Source organism: Ixodes scapularis, unplaced genomic scaffold (genome assembly GCF_016920785.2).
Source record: "Ixodes scapularis isolate PalLabHiFi unplaced genomic scaffold, ASM1692078v2 PGA_scaffold41__6_contigs__length_2269736, whole genome shotgun sequence".
Taxonomy (NCBI): domain Eukaryota; kingdom Metazoa; phylum Arthropoda; class Arachnida; order Ixodida; family Ixodidae; genus Ixodes; species Ixodes scapularis.
Window position 1 is genome coordinate 835,379 of NW_024609870.1, and position 20,830 is coordinate 856,208.

The 20,830-nt window shown below is 45.0% G+C and overlaps 2 protein-coding genes across 3 annotated transcripts in view; both read right to left on the reverse strand.

The window, feature by feature from the left end:
* The window catches only part of LOC8035108 (F-box-like/WD repeat-containing protein TBL1XR1), a 43,003-nt gene extending 42,366 nt beyond the window's left edge, over positions 1-637 (reverse strand). Inside the window, exon 1 of one of the 2 annotated variants that reach the window (XM_029989629.3) lies at positions 244-637. The gene's annotated coding sequence lies outside the window, so the exon portion shown is untranslated. Of the gene's footprint in view, positions 1-104; positions 125-243 lie in introns of those variants that run through there. The other variant, XM_029989631.4, reaches the window with a different exon arrangement.
* Positions 638-4,626: 3,989 nt separating this feature from the next.
* LOC8042021 (protein ECT2) overlaps positions 4,627-20,830 on the reverse strand; it is a 96,737-nt gene continuing 80,533 nt past the window's right edge. The window contains exon 24 of the mRNA XM_029989627.2: positions 4,627-5,182. Coding sequence (XP_029845487.2) covers positions 5,081-5,182 — 102 coding nt within the window. The 3' untranslated portion in view covers positions 4,627-5,080. The remainder of the gene's footprint in view (positions 5,183-20,830) is intronic.

The following is a 20,830-nucleotide window of genomic DNA, read 5'->3' on the forward strand; positions in this document are numbered from 1 at the left end:
TTGAGCGCGGTTATCGTCGATCCAGACGAGTACAATTATGTCCCAGTAGCGAAAGGATCCACACTAGCGAGACATCCTACAACCGGTATTGCATTGCTACGGACCCATTTACGAGCCCTTCGCCTGCCTCCTAGCGAAAAAATGAACCGCGCCAGACGCTTCTTTGAACCACAACTGCCACTAAAACTGTGCAGCGGACCATGAAGAGGCCCTTTTACCGAAGAGAACACTAAGCCTACTCACCCGTCAAACCGCGATGGAAAGCCTCGACGATCGCCGCTGAAAGCACTGACACAAACACCACTCGACGACGTCAAATATCCGGCTTGTGAAGTACTCCTAGTGTCTTCGTTCTTCCACTATGTATGCGAATCGCATGTGGTCATTTTGTACGTTTAATGAAAAGGCAAATTAAACTTAACACCCATCGTCGCCAAAAAAAATTTGCTACAAATGGCGACCTCTGTCGCTAGACCGCCGAAGCTGGTCAAAGCGTGTAGGCAGGCAGCTGGTGTAGAAAAGCGAGCAGAAACATAGGCAGAAACAAGCTTGTCTGGTGGTCTGCTGCCGCTGGCACCGCTGGTGCGGTGGGGTGCGGTGGTGATAAGTACCTCCGCGGTCGGCGCCATGTAGTCCCGAAATTCCGGAGGAAATAGTCTAACGCTGAGGCTGAAACCCAACAAATGGTGAATGAAGTAACACGTTTCGTCGATCATCGTAGTCTTTTCCTAACGTTTTACGTCAACGGGCAGCAAAATTCATCTTCGCAATCGATAAAAAAAAAGAAAAAAAAAAAGACATTCAGCGTTTACACATTACACGCTACAAGTGTACGGCTGACGGGGTCATTGCTCTTGCGGAGGGCTTGGGATTGGCTTGGGTGGCCTAGGGCGGATGGAGTGCTGGAACAGGCCGTTCTCTGCGAGTGGTACAGCCGTACAACACCCAATGAAACATTTGTCGTGTACGCAAGCCTTCTTTGCCAATCAACCGCCACCAAACTGTTAAATACCTGCGTATTTAATACAAGTGAACTGTCATGATTGGAATGCGCGCACCAGTCGAGTTCCAAATGGCACGCCGCCCGCGCATTCATCAGCTCGAGAGCATGACTCGTGCTACACAGCCGATCTCGGCGGCAGCTTGGTAGGATCGGTAGGCACTTCTTCCCCCTTATTCTGGTTTCGGAGGACATGACGAATGCTGCTGAGGCGTTTACAATTTCCTTGCTCAGAACCAGTTCTGACCAAAGAAAGTTCCTTGCTGCACTATTTGAAGCACAACCTCACATGAACTGTTTCTAAGGGTTGAAAACCCCTTCCTTACCATTTTCGTAGTGATATTATATCTATCAATCGTAGTGATATGTTGGCAAGGGTAAGCGGTGGGGGTTGGGGTGGGGGAGGAGGGCTTGTGTTTTTAGTTTTCTGAATCCTGATTATAAAATATGCTGCCCCGGAGTCCAGTTCGAATAGCAGCGGCACTCCTGCTACTTTTAATGAAGTCATCTTGACTTCCGACATTGCATTTAGGTCGTGCAAAGTACTTCCCTCCATTGTCGCAAAATCTCAAGTCTCAGCAGAGTCAAGGCAGGCAACCATTTGGTTTCCTTTGATAAGCTGGCCTTTATTAGGCAGGCCTTTTCATGTGGCCTCTTGCAAAACCTGCACCTTGATCTTTGCAAGTCGCACGTCTCAGGATTCTACAAATGTTCGTAGCACTAACACTGTTTGTTGGTTTTTGCCTCCTTTAAAAAAGGGGCAGAGCCTTCTGAGTGGGCCGTCTTATTGACTTTCTGAATTCAGCTTTAATCTTCTTTTGATAATCTTTTGTGTTTTCAGCACACGGCCTTGTCAAAGGCCTTAGTGAACATTAAATCTTGTTCAGCAAATAACCTTCGCTGTAGGTTGTCATCTCGCACCACCGCACACAAAGCACAGCATTACATCAATGGGCAACATTGTCGAGTCCAGCCAAGGATATCTGCTCGACGAACTTGATGGTGAAACGGTCAGCGGCAGTGTCAATGAACTTGCCATCTGCCAGTGCTTTTGATGCTGCCACGCAGGCCGTTTAATTCAGCAGTTGATCTCAGCGCTGGAACCTGCGGCGGCTGAACAGCTCCGACGGGCGAGGGTCATAGCAAGCGTGCAGCAGACTGACAGTGTTTTCGAAGGAGTGATTGTTTGGCATCCTGGGTGCTACCAAAGCTTCTCGAATGTGGTCAGCCCACACAGCGTCGGCAAAACAGCATGCTTCTTCACACAGTCTTCAATGCTGTGGGCCTGGAAGTAGTACTGGAGTTGCTCTACCCACGAAGAAAAGACAGAAAATTCTTCCACAAAGCCGTGCGTCACCATGATTTCCGGGATCTACCGTTGCGGGTTCACTCCATTTCCTCATCACAAATTGTTGAGTGTATTTAATACAACTAAACCATCACGACTGGTATGGGGACCAGCCGAGCTCCGAATGGCACACCGCCAATGCGTTTGCCTGCTCAAGAGCAAAGCTTGCGCTGCACAGTCTATCTCGGCGGGACACACAACACAAACTTGGCAGTGACCACTGCATACTACTACTACAGTGGCTCTTGGCCATTGATGTTTCGCGGGATCGGCGGAAATGATGGAGGACCCCGTTCGTGGTGAGGGGAAGGGAAAGTGTTAATTATGACAGTGATTTAATAAATGGATATAACTAAGAGCTATTGTGAAGTAGACTTCTCCTATTGACATATATACGAAAAAAACTGACCCTAAAATTGGGACGTTTCTTCTCAATCTGAGAGAAGACAACTTTTATTTCCGGCCTTGGCTGATGAGGCTGGGCTTCGTGGACCCCTAGAATACCTTCGCAAACCCCAGAGGGTCCACGAACCCCCATTGGAGAACCACTGTACTACTACATAGCAGAACACTCTTTATACTCTCCACAGTCGAAAGCTAACGAGCAGATGAGCGGTTGCCTCGCAACAATGTGCGCTCTAATGTTCACGTCCTGGAATCCCAAGATTGAGGAACAAAAAGATCTCGCCTGCACATAAATTTTTTTTTCTTTATAGCAATGCAGGGACCACTTGCCCTTGACTTTCTCATAAATAAGGTGCAGAAAAAAATCATGTTTTATTGAATGGCGAGGAAGGGTTCCTGAAAAGCCACGTTTTGAAAATAAAAAAAAAAAAAGGTGTAAAAAAAATTTGCTGCACACCTCCATGGAATGCAAACGTCAAGTAGAATTTCCGCATGAACTCGGCTAAATGCTTCCCTTTGTTCATTCACTCCACTCAAATCCCCGAGTTCCGACAGTGGAGAAAAAGTAAAGTGCTTCGCCCCGACCGCATAGGCCCAGACTAGGGCTGGGATATGGAAAGCTCCATTTCCACAATAAAATTTACTCTCTTGTATGTGGACTACCACGGAAACCTGCAGGACTTTCACTGCAAACCATGCTAACGGCAAATCAAATATTTTAAACTGGCACAATACCTATCCAAAAATCAGCTCTATAATAAATAAAAAAAAAGACGTTTACAAATGTCTGTGATGCGAAACTAGAGCACAGCTTTATAGGAGGAAGAGGGGAGGGTATGCCCCTCCTGCTCCTTCATCTTTCCTCCCCCTCTCCTGCTGCCGAGTTTGTTCATGGGCAAGGAGGATAGAACCTAACCTCCTTGTTCATGGTGACGAGACACGAAGTCGTGACGAAATTTTCCCCGCTAAATTTAGCGGGAAAACTGAATTGGTGGTGAGGTCATGTGACGTCAATTACTCCGCTAAATTTAGCGGGGAAACTTTATCCGCTCAATTTCCTCGCTAAACTTAGCGAAAAAAACAAATTTCCCCATTGAGTTTAGCGGGCAAACGTCCCATAATGCAATGCGTGCGATTACGTTGACGCCAATGGCGAGAGACGCCGAAGCCGACACCGACGCCGCTCAACTCTGAACCGGGCGCCTAAGAGCTGTGCTCTTAAACATTCAAGAAGCTTACTGTCTTCGATAAACTAAACAGCAGATGCCCCGAATTCGAACTACCGTAATTATGGTAACCAAAAACTAGAATATCAACTAACCAGTCTTTTTCAATATTTTGAATGATGAATGTAGTGATCCGAATTTTTTTCTCCCCGGATAAAAAATAGACGTGGGAAGTTTTCTTGTTAATCATAACATTTTGTCTCATATCTAGTGTCTTGATTTTTACTCTTCACATATCTGGTCATTCATACCTGTAACATGTGACAAACCCTTTACTCGGCCAATTTAAAGACGGGTTTTAGTGTTTTCGTTTAGAAATCGGTCACTCGTATGTTTGTTGCTAACCAGTTTTTTTTATGATATTGATGGAGATTTGTATATATGCAACTTGTCTCGTTGATTGTTTATGTATTCTATGTATTTCTTTTTTTGTTACGTTCATCCGGTTGTATTTATAGTCTGGTGCTGTTGAACTGTAATGGGTGTAGAGGACTCCCTCTACCATATAATAAGAAAAGAATCAGCAAGCCATTCTTACACATGGCCCATTGTGGAGTCTAATGCAAACATGGCGTGCAGCTTTGCCCACCCCCGTTTGTACCTTGCATCACCCATGAAGTCAATGAAGAGGCAGGCTAAAGCCAAGCTCCTCACAAGAACTATAAAATTTATTGATCAAAAGAATGATACTTTTCAATGATGTCAGTTCAGGCCATTTAAACGACAGCAGCCACTTAAGTATTTATTATACAATTGGTTGCTGAAAAGCATTCTTTAGCTCATCTAAAAGACCCTGCACGCAACAATTATTTTAACAAATTATACAATGCATTGCTGAAAAGTACAATGCTCATTTAAGACACCACATGCAGCAGCCTCTGAACAATTTATTATGGATCGTTGCCGAAAAACATGGTTCTAAAATGTTCCATTTATTCAGATCGGACCACTTGGTAAAATAAAAGGCATCCGGCAGTAGGATGGATAAAAAAAGTTTCTTTGAAAAGCATGCAGTTTGGTCAGCTCTGTCTATTTACACTGCTCTATCCGAACACGGGAAGTCCATACGTAGAAAACCTGTGCCTCTCAAATTGCTTGAAATCACAAGTACTTCGTAGAAGACGCGCCGTAGGAGTGACTTTTGACGGCCACTGTGATATCGGGAACGGACGCCGCAATACTGCTCACCTCACTGTCAGAGTCCTGCAGGAAGAAGTTAGTGCAATAAGCATAATCATGCGTACAACTGTGGCATAAAGGTGCGTTCCGATAAGAAACCTCAACCTAGAAATGCATCTAAATTGTCTTTTTTTGGAATGCCATAAAATATCTTTCTAAAATTAGTTCATTTGGCGGTTTTTGACGATACCTTGAAGGTTCCTAATTGAAACCATACCTATAAATTTACTAATGAAAAAGTTAATTAGTCGAAAGTAATTAACAAACTAATCATAATTTATTCATTTTTCCTAATGGGCTCTTTTGGCAGAGACCCATACAACATGAAGGTTTTCTCTGCACGGTGCATACTTTTTGCATCTGTTTGTAAAAACGGCCCGCATTTTCAGTAACGCCCCGTATAAAGGGCCCAAGGCAGCTTATTGCTAAGCACACTTTGGCCAGATGTACTTTATTGTTAGGGAGAGAACGAAGGTTCATTTATTTCCTCACCCCAAGCAATGTAGGCCTGGCCAAAGTAAACCCAGCACAGCCACCCAAAACTACCTCATCCAATGGGCCTTTCATGTTTGTGGAGACTATCCATGCCACATGGCACTCAAGATTTGTCACCGGTAGCCCCACTGGTAGTATTAAAACATGCTATGTCACCTTTGCTAAAATGTCTCTCAGTATAGACTCACCTTGCAGAACCATATTATCTGTCTACACAACTCCTTTATCCTAATGCCGACAAAGTGTTCTACATAGAGGAGGCAAAGATTCAACCATCAAAGTGAGGCAACATAAAATTAATGCTACAAACAGGATTCCGAATGGAGTAGAGCAGCAGACCCTGAAAGCATGAATTTCTAGGATGTTAACAGTGTGCTCAGATAGATTGTTCCAGTCAGAGATGGCTAGTTGGGATGAAGAGAACAGATTGGTCCCAGGTGTAACCAGTTCCTGTCTCAAGGCAGGTAGCCAAACCTGGAGGACAGTATGCATATTATTATTTTTTTTTTTTTTAATAATTAGTTTTTTTTTTTGAAAGAGGAATGTTTAGTAGAGCTTTGAATGCAGTGAAAAGCTCACAGTTACGAGGGACGGAGTGTCCCGATTTTGCGCAGCTTCCTTCCTAGGCATAACTGATGGGGGTTCCAGACAAGTGATGCATATTCTACCTGAAGAGAGATGCAGCGAGTTGAGCTTCCTGCACGACCTTATAAAGATGACGCTCCTAAACTTCAGTTGGCTTTTGCAGCGATTATATGGAAGTTCCCATGGACTGAAATTGCTGCCGACATACTGTTTCGCATCAAATAAACTGGTTACTGTTTTTCTTTGTGATCAAGTTAATGAATTTAGTTTTGTTAACATTGAACTCCATTTGCTATTATCGACATCACAATTCAACTTGTGCTTTCTGTTTTTTGTAAACTCACTTTTCCCAGTGACATCTTTAGATTTGATTTGTTTGGAAGACAACTTTGGGCCCCGACCTGATGATGTGCTAAGAATTAAAATTACACCGCCCCGCCAACGTGCTGGCATGTTTAATAGAACAAGTACTACACTGTCATTCCTGTCGCGCAATTCACCCAGAAAATAACCAAGCTCGACGTGTCTCTAAAAAAATAATCACCTAATATGACAGTTGTTGCTTTCCTGACGATCTTTACTACAACACTCGACCAAATACTTGTCTTTTATCGGTGACATCTTTTTTGAAGGAGAGAATCCTGAGCTCGTAGCTTTACCTTTGGCAGTTGCTTCTGCCGACTGAGAGTTTGCACGGCTGAAATGCACTCTTCACAAATAGCTCGCGCTTGCAGCCCAGTAGCGAAATTATTGTGCATTACAAAAAGCTGGGAAGCAAAGTATAAAGCGAAACAAAGGGCAAATGCACACATTACAAGTATAAACTATGCGAATACGTTAAAAGAGTGGAGCTATGTTTCAAGTGAAAAGTAATCGACAAGATGAGATCATGGTGGCGCATGCCATTTCTATAGCACTCGAGACATGGGAACCGGGACTCGTAGCCTGTAAGCAGCGTCTGCGGCCCATGGGTCGCGTTTTGGAGACCCCTGTTATGAAGGGTATCGGACGTCTTATGGGAAAAAAAGTACCCAATTGATCCTTGGCTAACCGGTTTTTAGCTAATCCAGTAATGCAAGTGGTGTTTGTCCTTTTGTAGCCGGTTCTGGAGCAGGCAAAATATTTCTTTAGAGCAGCCACTGATGCTTTTGAAGCAGGTGCCAACATCTGTTAGCACATCACTCGAAAATTAAAAAAGTGATTGCATCGCTAAATGAGCTAATCTTTGATAATGACTGAGGGTTCCTCTTTGCAACTGGAGCCTATTACTTATTACCCTTTGTAATAAGAAGAGATGGAGCACCAAAGGAGCAAAGAGCATTCTTTTTATAAATAAGGCTCTAATCAGAGAAGGTTCCATTTATAACGGGTACTAAACAATTGATGAAAAATTAACCACAGCGCAACACATCAGTTGGGATAAAGTTTCATCCCTCACACTTTTACAGCCGGTAGTTTATTTAGCCTCTATATAGAAGTTCCCTGAAATGCCTGCAAAAAAATAGCTCGTCTATGAACAAAAATGTGTCCCCCAAGTTTTATGAACCTACTGAACTCAAGAACTGCCAAAACAACCACCCCCAAATATTATGAAAGCCTACACTCGTGCAAGTGACGCTGCTCCTTAGCAACGTTGGAACCCGAGTGAAGTCAAGTTCTTTCGGTCGACAGCTGCACGGGAACAAATATACAGTGTAACCCACTTATAACGATACCAGATATAACGAGGTACCTCTTATAATGATCACTTTTTAGAGTTTCTAGACTAGAAATGATCAATTTCTAGTTCAGATACTACGATAATCGGTTATAACGATTGAAATTGTGGGTTTTCTCATTATCGTTATAAGTGGGTTGCAGTGTAAATCCAAATATAGACCCACATTTTTTTTTCTTTCTCGATGCAAATTTCTAAAATTGGAAATCAACCTACCACCAAGACAAAAAAAAAAAAAAAAATAAGGCCCGAGGTACACCTAAGCACTTCTTACGAGTTGTGAATGCGAAAGCATGCATGCCGTTCTTCCGCTCCCGTGTTTCCTCTGCGGCATATTTGCGTCGACGGCCAGATCGGGCGCTCTCTTCGCCGCTCTGACCTTGGACGCTTCGTGTTACCAGCGAGCTGACAGTGCGGACTTGCAGTGCCATGGGGTGGCGGCCATTGAAACCGACTTGCAGCAGCCAATGGGGGCCTCGTTCCTTGAAACTATGACGCGCGCCAACCAATGGGATTGAAGCCAAAATCCAACAGCTTCACTCCGCTCCTTTGGGATTGGGAAAACTAGGTGCCGTAGGGCTAGGCTTTTTGCATGGTTTCATTGCTGGGAGCCGGCTTCATTTAAGGCGCATTCCCACCGGCGATGTAAGCAGTCGCGCGATGCGACTAGATCGCATCGCAAAAAATGAAAGCCGTTTACAACTCCCTGTAACGCCGAATTAGAGCGCAGCTCTTGAGGAGGAGGAGGGAAGGGTACTGGGGGGTGGGTCAAGTGACCTCGGGGGGGCGGGGGGGTCACGTGACCTTGGGGGTCACGTGACCTTGTGGGTCACGTGACCTTGTGGGAGTCACGTGACCTTGGGGCGTCACGTGACGTCGGGGGGTCACGTGACCTGGGGCCACGTGACGATACCGATGACGTCATCAGTAGCGTCACTGATGACGCCATCAGTGATGATGATGACGATGCGGATGCCGGTGACGTCATCAGAGACGTCACTAATGACGTCATCAGTGATGATGACGATGACGATGCGGATGCCGGTGACGTCATCAGTGACGTCACTGACGACGTCATCAGTGCCTATGACGTCAACGGGGGGTCACGTGACCTCGGGGGGTATCCCCAGGTCACGTGACCCCAGGGGGGGTCACGACCTGGGTAACCATCGTGACCCTCGTGAGGGTAACCCTAGTAACCCTTGTGAGGGCAACTCTCGTGACCCTCGTGAGGGTAACTCTCGTGACCCTCGTAAGGGTAACTCTCATAACCCTCGTGACCCTCGTGAGGGTAACTAACCCTCGTAACCCTCGTGAGGGTTACGAGGGTGAGTAACCCTCGTGAGGGTAACTCTCATAACCCTCGTGAGGGTAACCCTCGTGAAGGTTACCCTCACGAGGGTTACTAACCCTCGTAACCCTCAAAAGGGTTACCTTCACGAGGGTTACCCTCACGAGGGTTACTAACCCTCGTAACCCTCGTGAGGGTTACAAGGATAAGTAACCCTCGTGAGGGTAACCCTCGTGAAGGTAACCCTTTTGAGGGTAACTAACCCTCGTAACCCTCGTGAGGGTTACGAGGGTAAGTAATCCTCGTGGCCCTCGTGATCCTCGTGAGGGTAACCCTCATGAGATTAACCCTCGTAACCCTCACGAGGGTTACGAGGGTTGCGGTTACGCCGACGCCGACGCCGACGCCGACGGCGACGGCGACGCCGCTCAAGCCGGGAACGGGCCCCTAAGAGCTGCGCTCTAAAAAAGTTAGATGGTCACACCGGCGTGCGCGATGAGCGAGTCCAGCGCCTTCGTTGGCGAGTCGTTTCTCGAAAACTATCGCTCCGAACGCCGTTGATTGGCTCAGCCGCTCCGCGACTAGATCGCATTGCAAAAAAGTCGGGTCAAGTAGCGACTGCTCAAATTGCGTCGCTTTTTGCTCATGATGGTCGCTTTTGCGATGAAAGTTATCGCACGACTAGATCGCATCGCCGGTGGGAATGCGCCGTTAGAGAAAGGAGTTAAGGTGCCGTTTGGCACGGCTTCAAAGCTGATAACGTCGGCTCGCTCCACGGGACCCGCCCGCCCGCCCCCCCCCCCCCCCCCCCCCCCCCCCCCCCAGTTAATGCTTTCACATTAAAAGTAGACCTGGCATAGTACTGAGCATAATTAGTGAGCCCATCGCGCTAACTCAGGTGCTCTCCCATGTTAGTCGCTGCTCCTAGCACTCCGGTGCAAAGCGGTGAAGCTCGACATGCTGGTGAGAGAAAACACAGAGGCATGTGGCAGACACGATAATCAAGTGACCCCATCAGGAGTACAAGACCAGAGTTCTGTCTTATCACAGTAGCCGCCATCTTACAATTTGGCAACCTTTTCTCTCAATTTCTCGCTCCTCCCATCGCCGACATCCTCTGCAAATTTAGACGACGTCGGTAATCCATCGGCAGGTGCACCAACAAACCAGCCTGGTTGTGAGCAAGTACGAGCCAATTGAACCAACTGGCGTCAAAGTGTGACATTGTGGCATTTGTCCATCGTCTTTTCACCAACTAAATGAATAAAGTGTTCCGTGACTTGCGCTTTTAGCATGCGTTTGAGCCTTCAACTGTACTTTCACCCAAGATAAAACAAACAGTCGGTAGAGATGTTGGGACATATATATTTGTACAGTTTTCCTTTCCTCCTACTTCTCTAAATATTAGAGTCAACCAATAATATAGGGGTCGTTTCATTTCAGAGCTAACACACTGGTTGGGGTAGATATTTGGATTTCCCTTAATTAAATATACTGTAAACGACTTAACTTTTGCGAGGGCCTAATTTTCGCGAATCGCCTACAATCTGAGAAAAATATGTCCCGCGAACAATTTGGGCAATATGTGAGCGTTACAAAAGATTAATAAAGCTTGGACTTGGGTTTGGGCTAGTTGGTTGTACATTGATAGAAGTGCTGCGCTGCTAAGTTCTACAGAACAAACGCGTGACCAAAAATTGAAAGGAAAAGGACGAGTTTACATTGAGATGAGGAGAAACAACGAACACGAATGGGCACAGACTAACAACTGTTTATTCTTTTCTTTTTTCTCCTTTTCAAAGCTTCATGAAGATGCGTGGACTTTCGATTTTGGTGGTGTTTTTCCCTTTTCTGATAAACGTTCAGTTTTTGTGGTGCGAGAGGGGACCTTGAAGCTGGTGCTGGTGTCCGCCTCGTTATGCTATGTAGTGTCTCAGCATTTCAATTTCCTTTTTGTTCAGTGCGATGGAAGGATCACTGACACACGTGCCGTGCTTCCCTGATGCCATGTGGAAGGCTTCTACGATTTCTCGCTCGTTTCTATTTTTCGATCTGTCCATGACTGATGTATTTCCAAATAGCGGTTCGCGGCTGCATCTCGCGCAATGCGCTGCTAAGTTGCCAGGTGCTTGCGATTGCCCGCATGCATATTTATGTTCTCTGAGCCTGTCATTTAAGCACCTCCCCGTCTGCCCGATGTACGAGTTTCCGCACGTCAATGGTATTTTGTAGACGACCCCTTCTACGCATTCGACGAACTTGTTTTTGTGCTTTACCCGACACGACGATTGACCCAATGTGTAGCCTTCCTCTTCGTTAACCTTTTTGCACAGTCCTTTTAGCTTAAATGGGGCGGATAGGGCCACTTTGATCTCGTGCGTTTCGGCGATCTTTTTCAGTCGGTGCGAAAACTTATGAATGTATGGCATCACTACCAGTGGTTTTTTGCCCGGATCCTTTTCCTTGGTTTTGTGATTGCCTCCGAGTGTTGCTATGCATTTTTCTGCCACAGCTACTAGCAGGGGCTCTGGGTAGCCGCTTGCTTGTAGTCGGGTGATTTGCCTTTCTAGGCCTTCTGACATTCTGTGGTGGCAAGATTTCTTTATGGCCTGTCATACGCACCCAGAGGCGACGCTCCTCTTCACCAACTTGGTGTGCCCCGAGTCGTACGGCAGTATGCCTTTTGCACCTCTCGTCTTGTACATCCAGCACGTATGCTTTTCTCCAAATGCCATTTCAATGTTTAAGAATGGCAGCCTGCTTCTCTCCGGTGGTTCAAATGTGAATTCTAGGCCTCTGTGCACTTGCTTGAACCTCTGCTTGACTTTTTCGCACATGAGGTTTGTCATTTTGTTCATCGGGAAAGCTACGGAAGCTACACTCGATTCCAAAAATTGGAACCCGCTAATAATTTCAAACTTTCAGCTTTGGCCCGATTTGCGAAAATTTGAGCCCGCGAATATTAAGTTATTTACAGTATAAAATAGACCCGTGTCTGGGAAGAACAAAACCGCTTTTAATAAAACTAAAACAATTTATCGTTTTACGAAAGTTTTAGGTGGACCGTGGTAAAAATCAAATTGTGTGCTTGATTTTTGTACAAAGTTCTGTTACTTATTATGCGTACTGAAAAGATAGAATGCTTTAACAAAATGTAAGGGCGCAGACGAGCTGATGTACATTGCACATGGTGGAAAAAAACTCGAGACTGCGGGTAAACGACAGAACACTAAAAAGTCTCTTTTTTTAGTGCTGCGTCATTTACCCGCGGTCTTGGGGTTTTTGCAACCATGGTCAAAATACTTAGATTTTTTTCGTGTAAATATATTGTATGCCGAGTATTTTTTGTTATACACTCGACAAATGGGCCAAATTCCATTACCGAGATAAAAAAATGTCAAACATTGTACCTTTGCCATTCGGGTGACATATTTGGAGCCTTGTATCTTCATATTCGTTTTAATTAGCGCTTACCAAATACTGTCCACCTGTATTTGGTAACCCATGGCCCTTTTGTCTGATTTATATTTGCAAATTATTTTATATTAATTATCAAACCATAAAAATTTTAATTTGGCCATATTTTGAGGTTGTTTTATTAAGAAAAAAAACTTTTTTTTTTTATTTTCTTTATCTCTCTAATAATTCCAAGTCATATTGCTTTTCTAGTGGCGTGATTTTGTTGTATTTTCGCTAGCAGACGTCAAACTCACATCCATGCACCGGAATCGGCAAAAAGCTAGGTTCCGCAAGTTGGTTTTGTCTCTATGTTTATATCTTCTATACTCGGGGTCAACTTTCTGTGGCAATACAGCCAAAAGCAGGAGCGCATGCGCTTGTGCACTTTGAGCACTGATCAAAGCTGTGCAGGAGTGGTGGCAATCAGTTCATCGAACAAGGTTTTATCGACAGATCGTTTCATCGACAAATCCTTTCATCGACAGCTCAAATTACTCTTTTCTGTACTAAACTGCATGAGACTGTCCCCGCAAAGTGGCGTGTACGAGTCAGTCTAGTGGGTTAACATTTTTAAAGTCAGCCGCCACAAACCGTTGCCGCGAAGCGGCCTGAACGCAGGCAGGGGGGATGGGTTAACGCACTCCTCAACGATACACGCATCACGAAATGTCCATGTAGCCTGCAATTCGCATAACGACTGTCAATGAATCAAAAGTGTCGACGAAATGTGTCCATGAAACGTGCGTCAATGAAAATTTGTCTACGAAACGTAATTCTACGAAATGAGTATCAACAAAATGGTAGGGACCCCTTTTGCTTGCATTGACAGAGAAAGTTGAGCCCGAGTATAGTTTTCAGCCTAAGGGGTTAAATATTTGTGCCACATCAATGTGAAGAGTCGAGTTTGGGTGAATAATGCTATTCGACCGAATTAAAGATATATTCCCTATCGGCGACACTAAAAGATCCACCCCCTTTTTTTGTGGTCAGATTACTTTTCAAACAAACAAACTTCCGCTAGGGTTGAAAGTCTTTGGAACCAGACTGAATGCACAGTGTGATAATGTGACTCAGTATGCAAAAGAAGGGTGGGTCAACCCATGGATCGGCTCGGAGAGACAAGGGAAGACGACAAAGAAAAGAAATGGGGAGTGCGTGCACAAAGAGTGTGCGAAGGACTGGCCGGGAAAACGTACTGGGTCCGAAAGACACCATTAACCAGGGCAATCGGCTGCTCGCTCCTGCTGTCTAACAAACAGCCTTGTTCCAGCGAGGGCAGTACATAAAAATTCACGCTGCCCAGCTTCCTACTGCGAGAGCACATGGTGCGGTGACTCTTGGGTCATCGACGGAAGCCAACCGCTCCCGACTGCCAGCCACAACCGTGGCCCGATAACGACAGCTCCAGACACGAGACCCGCTTTTAAGCATGGTTGTTCCAAGACATGGTGACTGTTGCGTTCCCCTTTCTTTCATTTTCTTACCTAAGTATTCTTTTAGTGCATATGATCTCTTGATTTCTTTTGTAAATGCATGTTTTAACAAAAACGAAGGATATGTGTATCTTGTCCTTGCTTACACACAGAAACATATCACGTATCGCACACCTACCCAAAATGTATTACTACTTTCCTTCGAAAAAAGATGCATTGGCTTTCCATATCTCCCCACTCAAAATTCATCTAGCTACACCTAGGACTAATCAGTTCAAGTTTTCTCCATTACAATTGGCTATCTCTGACTGGAATAATTTACCTGACGACACTGTTTGCATCCCACAAGTTTACACTTTCTGATCTGCCATTGCCGCACTCCATGCCACTTATCATCATGTTTGTATTACTGTATTTACTCGCACAATGAACACACTTTTTTTCGAAAAATTGACACATATTTGGGGGGGGGGGGGGGAGAGCGTTTATTGCATGGAGTATAATGTTTGCATTTAGACACTTTATGCAAATGTCATATTAAGTGGCAATATGACACGGCAAGGTACTGTGGCACGTCTCCACTGATGGAGGCGCACTCCCGCTTTATAAACTGCAAACCTTTTTAAGGCGCTTTTGACGTTCCTTTTGCCAAACGAAAAGCGCCCTATGAAGCTCACTCAGCACGGAAAGCAACGCAACCGTTCTTAGGTGATATATATCGCCAGTATCCGGCGGCGTGCTCGGGCATTGACTTTTTCAGCGGCAGTCTCGAACGAAGCGATTTATAGCGCGCGTCCCTGGTTTTGAGAGGGTATGTCAGTGTTGCACGACTGCACTGGGCTGTGGCAGCCTGCGTAGGTGTACTTCTGGAAGCTGGTCAAGGGTAAATTGCCGCATTATATTTTTTATTTTGTGTTCTATAATGAGTAGAATTTCTCTGGGTTTGAAGAATGCATTGTACTATTTTTGGGAACAAATACAAAGAAATGAAAGCTGTTTTGGTGAGTCCATGTGCAACAGAACAAATGCAACTGGAATGTTTGTTTCATATTATGTTGATCACTTTACGGCACCATACACTCAGCCGTGTCAATCTACAAAGGTCTTAACCGTCGAAAATATTTGACCACACAGGATATCCAAACTGCGTGGATACTCTCCGCCCACATGAAATTCGACGAGTCTCATCAATCGAACAGCATATATTGTACGCACCCCAAGGTGTCGCGTTATCCGAACAAAATTTGAGAAAGGTCTCAAATAACAGAGCATATCCAATATACAGTGTCAACAATAGGCACTTCACGACAATCGGACGGTATACGGCGTGTTTCGGGGCACATGTAGAAGAGAGCTGCTTTTTTGCACAGCTTCAAAGCAAATGAATGAATGTGTCTATTCCATCCCCACATGCCATTCTGTTACGGATTTTTCACAAAGACCCGGAACGTAGCCGGGAAGGCTTTTAAGAGATTATCTCAACGGAAAAAATCCTCCAACAACATTGAACTGCCTGCGTCGCATGCTCCTTGACGTTCACTCTCTTCGTTCCTTTCCTGCGAAGGCCGATAAGGCAACGAGCCCTGGTATTCCCTGGTTTTCGCAGTGGAAGATAACACAGAAAGGGTGAGCATCCTAAACAGGCAAATAAAGCAAAACCTTCCAAGGCAAGCCAAGGAACACCAAATGCGCAATGCAGATGGGGAGCCACACTGACCGGGTTTCCACAGCTCAGGCGGGTGGCAGAAATTTCTGGCTGATAGGGGTCGCTCGATTCGCAAAATGGCGGCGGCCAGAGAGCCCTTTTTGCAAAGGTCTATACCGCGTGCGACTATGCATATAAGAACTCGTACGAAGTCCAACCACTGACCGCCAAGGCCCGCTTGCACGGATCAAGTTTCACTCACGGAGACTGCTGTTACCGGGGGCTACCAGACACCCCAACCTACGACGCCAGCGTGCACCTCGCTGCGCCATTCTGTTACGGATTAAATAAATGCATTTATCCGGAGTACGTAAATTAGGCCTAGCCACTTTCACGATTTCACTGCCCGAAGGCGGACCACAGACGAAGGCATGTCTGTTGACATCAATGCATCCGATAGATGAAAAATGTCCAAGGCTGGGCAATAGCTCGACCCAAGATTCGTCAAGTGTGCGCGCCGCTCGGTTTCATGGTTGATCACTACCGCAACTAAGCACTTGCAGCCATTATTAGAGCGGCTTGGCTTGGCCTGACTGCAAAAAGATTGGCTTGGAGGCTAGCTAAACTGGACACAATTGGCATCTTCATTACGCAAAGGAAAAACAAAAAAAAGTCCAAATATCGGTACCCGTTGGGGGGCTGCGTTCATTATGCCCATGCATTCATTATGTGTGTAAATACGGTATTAGAAAAGGAACCCAGTGTTAATTTTTATTGTCTCATTTACAGTTAAACCCCCCTATGTAAAACCCCTCGTGGGCATTTAAGGCTCAAATAAATCAATGAATGAATGAATAGTTGCATCATACAAAACGTGCAACGTCCATTAGCATTGTGCGATTCACCCTTATAAATTGTGCAAATCTTGTTAGAGTGCTACAAACTGTGGATACAAGCAATAAAACCCAGTTCCTTGATGTTGTCATCTACACTATTAATGCCCGATTTACGGGTGGACCAGAAGCGAGAGACAGAGAAGTGGAACACATGCAGTCCATCATACTCAAATGCATCAGGTAAGCTGGAGCAAGCGAGACCTATTACCTGTCTGGCGTTTTACAGCAGCCTCATGTTTTGGTTGCCAGGTGCTGCGACCCATTTGTGAGAAAAAATAACTCTACTACTTGTTTCAACAGTTCTGCCAGTCACAGTGCTGTCACAGCTTCAGTCCATAACAGCAAGTTTGCGGTTGTGCTCAACATTTGCACCATTGGGATCAAAATTGGACGGAGTCGCCAGCAGTGACGTCCCATATGATCGGCTTTAGGAAAGCCCACCGAAAAAGGCTCACTGAGAACAAACACCCCAACAGGCTGAGTAGTTCATTGTCCAACGGCTTTCCCAGGAAGTGCACGTTCACATTCACAAAAGGTTGAGACAACACAAAAAAAATGTAGCAAATAAAAAAAAATGCTGTTTTGTTTATTTACAGGTTAGTTACAGGACAAACAACACAAAGGAGGCCACAATCCTCCAAAATATACAATCAATGGTACTGGACACCAGAGATGCAAAGGAGACCCAGCTGCATTGTCAACTACAAACAATCCCTGATCTCGGGTACATTCAGCATTCTTTAATGCACAAGCTGCTACTCTGACCCCTAAGGCCACCTCCAAAAAGTCCTTGTTCACTTTCAAGGCTGTATGAGCATAACTGTCGGTCCAAGATGTCTTGGCAAACAGAAACGAGGACGATACAAGAGGCAGAACCGAGCGAAGGTTGAGAAAAGAACCGTTTGTCAGCACTTGGCCCTTTTCATCCTTTCACCATCAACTCTCACCCACTTGCCTAACTTTCCATTCTACAAAAATATCTTCCCCAAAAATACATTAAAGCTATTCTGCCTTTCAATGTTTGCATAGTATAATGCCGAAAACATGCGCTCATATTAAATTAGTAGCGATATACATACACCAAAATAAACTGAGAAGACAGACCTACACAGTGTAAATTAACCACAAAATAAAGTCGAATCTCGTTAATTCAAACTCAAGGCGGACCGAACATTTGTTTGAATAAAGCAAAGTTTGAATTACCGGGCGTTTCCTCCCATAGAGACGCATAGGATGGGACTTGCATGTTAGTTTGAATTATCCTCAAGTTTGATTTAAGAGAGTTTGAATTAACGAGATTCAACTGTACTGTTTTGAACGAGACACTCACACAAAAGGCATGAGAGAAGTGCACAATGAGATGCAGCGAAGCGTTTTAACCCTCTCGGCTACAAATGACCTGTCGATAACCCAACACTACAGTCGAACCCGGATATATCGAATTCAAAGGGGATTGTAAAATTGTTTGATATATCAATATTATATACAAAGGTATGTTAAATTAAGCTAGGGTTGAAATTTCCTGGCATCTCTGCTAATACTGAAGGTCGCGACAAACGGGAGCTTACCAAATAGAGCATCCAAGGGCCACTAAATATGGTAGAGCGTAGTTGGCGGAGACCGCAAACCCCGCCGTGCTCACACGCGCGCCTGGCAAGGAACTCCACACAGCATACATGACAAAACATGAAAATAATAAAAAAACAAAAAAAAATGGAAAAACAAGACGCGTAAAAAGATCTCTTGATCCATAGAAAAAGTTAAGCAACAAAAAAAAAGAAAGTGCAATTGCACAACCGTTGTCGCCACACTAGGCTTGCTGAAGACTTTCTTTTTTCCTATTGTATTTTATTTTGGGGCTAGGGAGTCGAACCGGCATTAGCAATGTTTGGCGAAACAGTGCAGACTACCATTCCAACAGAAAGCACTCCCTGCTCTCCCTACGCGCGCGCACGTGCCCTTCCCCTTGTTCTTGCTATCCTCCACTTTTTCTTTTTTACGGTTCACTGTCTTTCTTTTTTTACAACCGCTCTTTTTCTGCATATCTTCACCCGTGTATGCTGGCTTGGTGGTCTGCCAGCCACACAATGCAAGCAATGTGTTCGCCACCGGCACAATCGGATCGCGGGAAAAGCAACAGGCTCCCTACATCGACTATCTTTGCCATGAGAGTTGGATACAAAAAGACAACACCCTTATACTATCACTTGTGATTTTCAAGGGGATGTTTGGACTGTTTGATATAAACAATAACCTGAAATACCCACTATGATATAACCGGGCTCGACTGTATATTTCAATTAAGTTGGGCAATTCAGCTCAAAAGAGGATTTTTTCTATGACAATAACATACTAAAGTAACTTAAAAGCATCCATCTCTGAAGAATCCTCCTTCCACCAGTGAAACCACGACGAAAGCAGCCATTCCTAGAGAGCTTTACATCATAGCGATTAGTGTCACCACACCGCACTTAAATGCAGAACAAACTTCTCTAATCCTCTGAGACCCCTCCCAACTAGCTTCTGCAGGTGCGACACCTGTACAAGCCTTTCATTTCCGGCAGACGTGACCAGGTACAATGGGATTGCTTAGCCCACCTGCATCGTGCAGACATTGTACTACATCAAATGACAGGAGACAGACAAAGACATCTTTACAAGAGAGAAACAGACTTCAGAGGCAAAGGATGAGGTGAAAAAAGACACGCAGCTGCCAATAAAAATTGAACAGGAGCAGCTTAGTAATAATGCTCGAATCGTTTTTGCAACAAGTCGGCAATTGTTAATTACAATTAGTTTGATCATGACGATGCTCCGAGCAAAGAGTAGAGACACCACCATATGCGAGGTCACCTATCAACATTTAGGATGCATTTTGTGGGACTGGGAAGGAAATTCAGCGGTACTCGAATGACAAGAAAATGGCCAGTGCAAGGAACGACTGACGGAGAGAGCAAGCTTTCTTCACACGAAGTCTTGCCATCTGTTCAGAATTTCAAGAGATCTGTTCCAAGTTGCACGCTCCTCTCCTTCGTTAACACCCAGTTTCACTGCGAGACACGCTTTATGGGACTTTAGCTTCGGTTATAACCTGGATCCCTGAACCTAGGAAGTCTAGAACAGCATCACATGTCCCAGTTCCGTACAAACATGTGACGCGAAACCTCTTCCACTGGACCTATGTGAAGCACCTCCACACCGACATCCAGAGACATAACGTCCATTTTTAGCCCAATTTTCGCGCATTAAAAGGGGCATGCAGACAAACTATTCTGACTGACAGGTTCTGGATTCAATTGCCACTCTGTCAGGACAAACCACGTATAGGACTAGTGATGGGGCAAAACTTTTACTGGAACATATTTCAGGTGCAAAACCCAGGTTTGGGGAAGCTCCAGAAAAGGGGCCACGTATTGCGCAACCATTTCGGAGACCACATGGGTGAGCGTTACGAGAAATCTGTAAACCGTGCGAGACGATTAAAACTTTATTAAACATCCTTCATTTAATAAAGGAAGCTTCTCTCCATTACCTTCTGGAATTTTGGACGTGCGAGCCGAAGCCCACAGATGGCCACGATGGTCCAAGCAACTTTGATTTCACAAGTGCCATTATTTTTATCATAGAGCATTCATCGCACATCCTGCCTGACGAATGAAGGAGAGTCGAGCGTATAATTAACGTTTAAGTTATTCCTTTCGCCACACGGCATATCTGATATTTCATATTATATCCCTAATGTTTGTGACATCAGAACATCAGAAGCAAAGGAAGCAAGGAAGGAAGGAATTAAAATATATGGGTGAGCTAGGCCCACAACTTTCTTTCATTCACATTTTTTGTAGATCGTCCGGGATACCTGAAACTTTACGACTGTGACAGAAGCATCAATCTCGTTTGTTTGAATTCGCGAGAAAGAAATTAAAGTGTGGAGGCTTTTGATAAATTTTACAGGTTTGGTGCCAGAAGGATACCCCGTGTGCCAACTTTCCCAGCAACAATGGTGGCAAATGCAGTCAGCCAGGCTTCGTAGCGGTACGAGCTCAAAACCCGCTGGCAATGGGCTGCTTCTAAATTCCAAGTACATTTGTTTCATTTCCCCTAATGTTTGTGCTCCAACTTGTATGAAAGCTTGTTGCTGCCTACGCAAG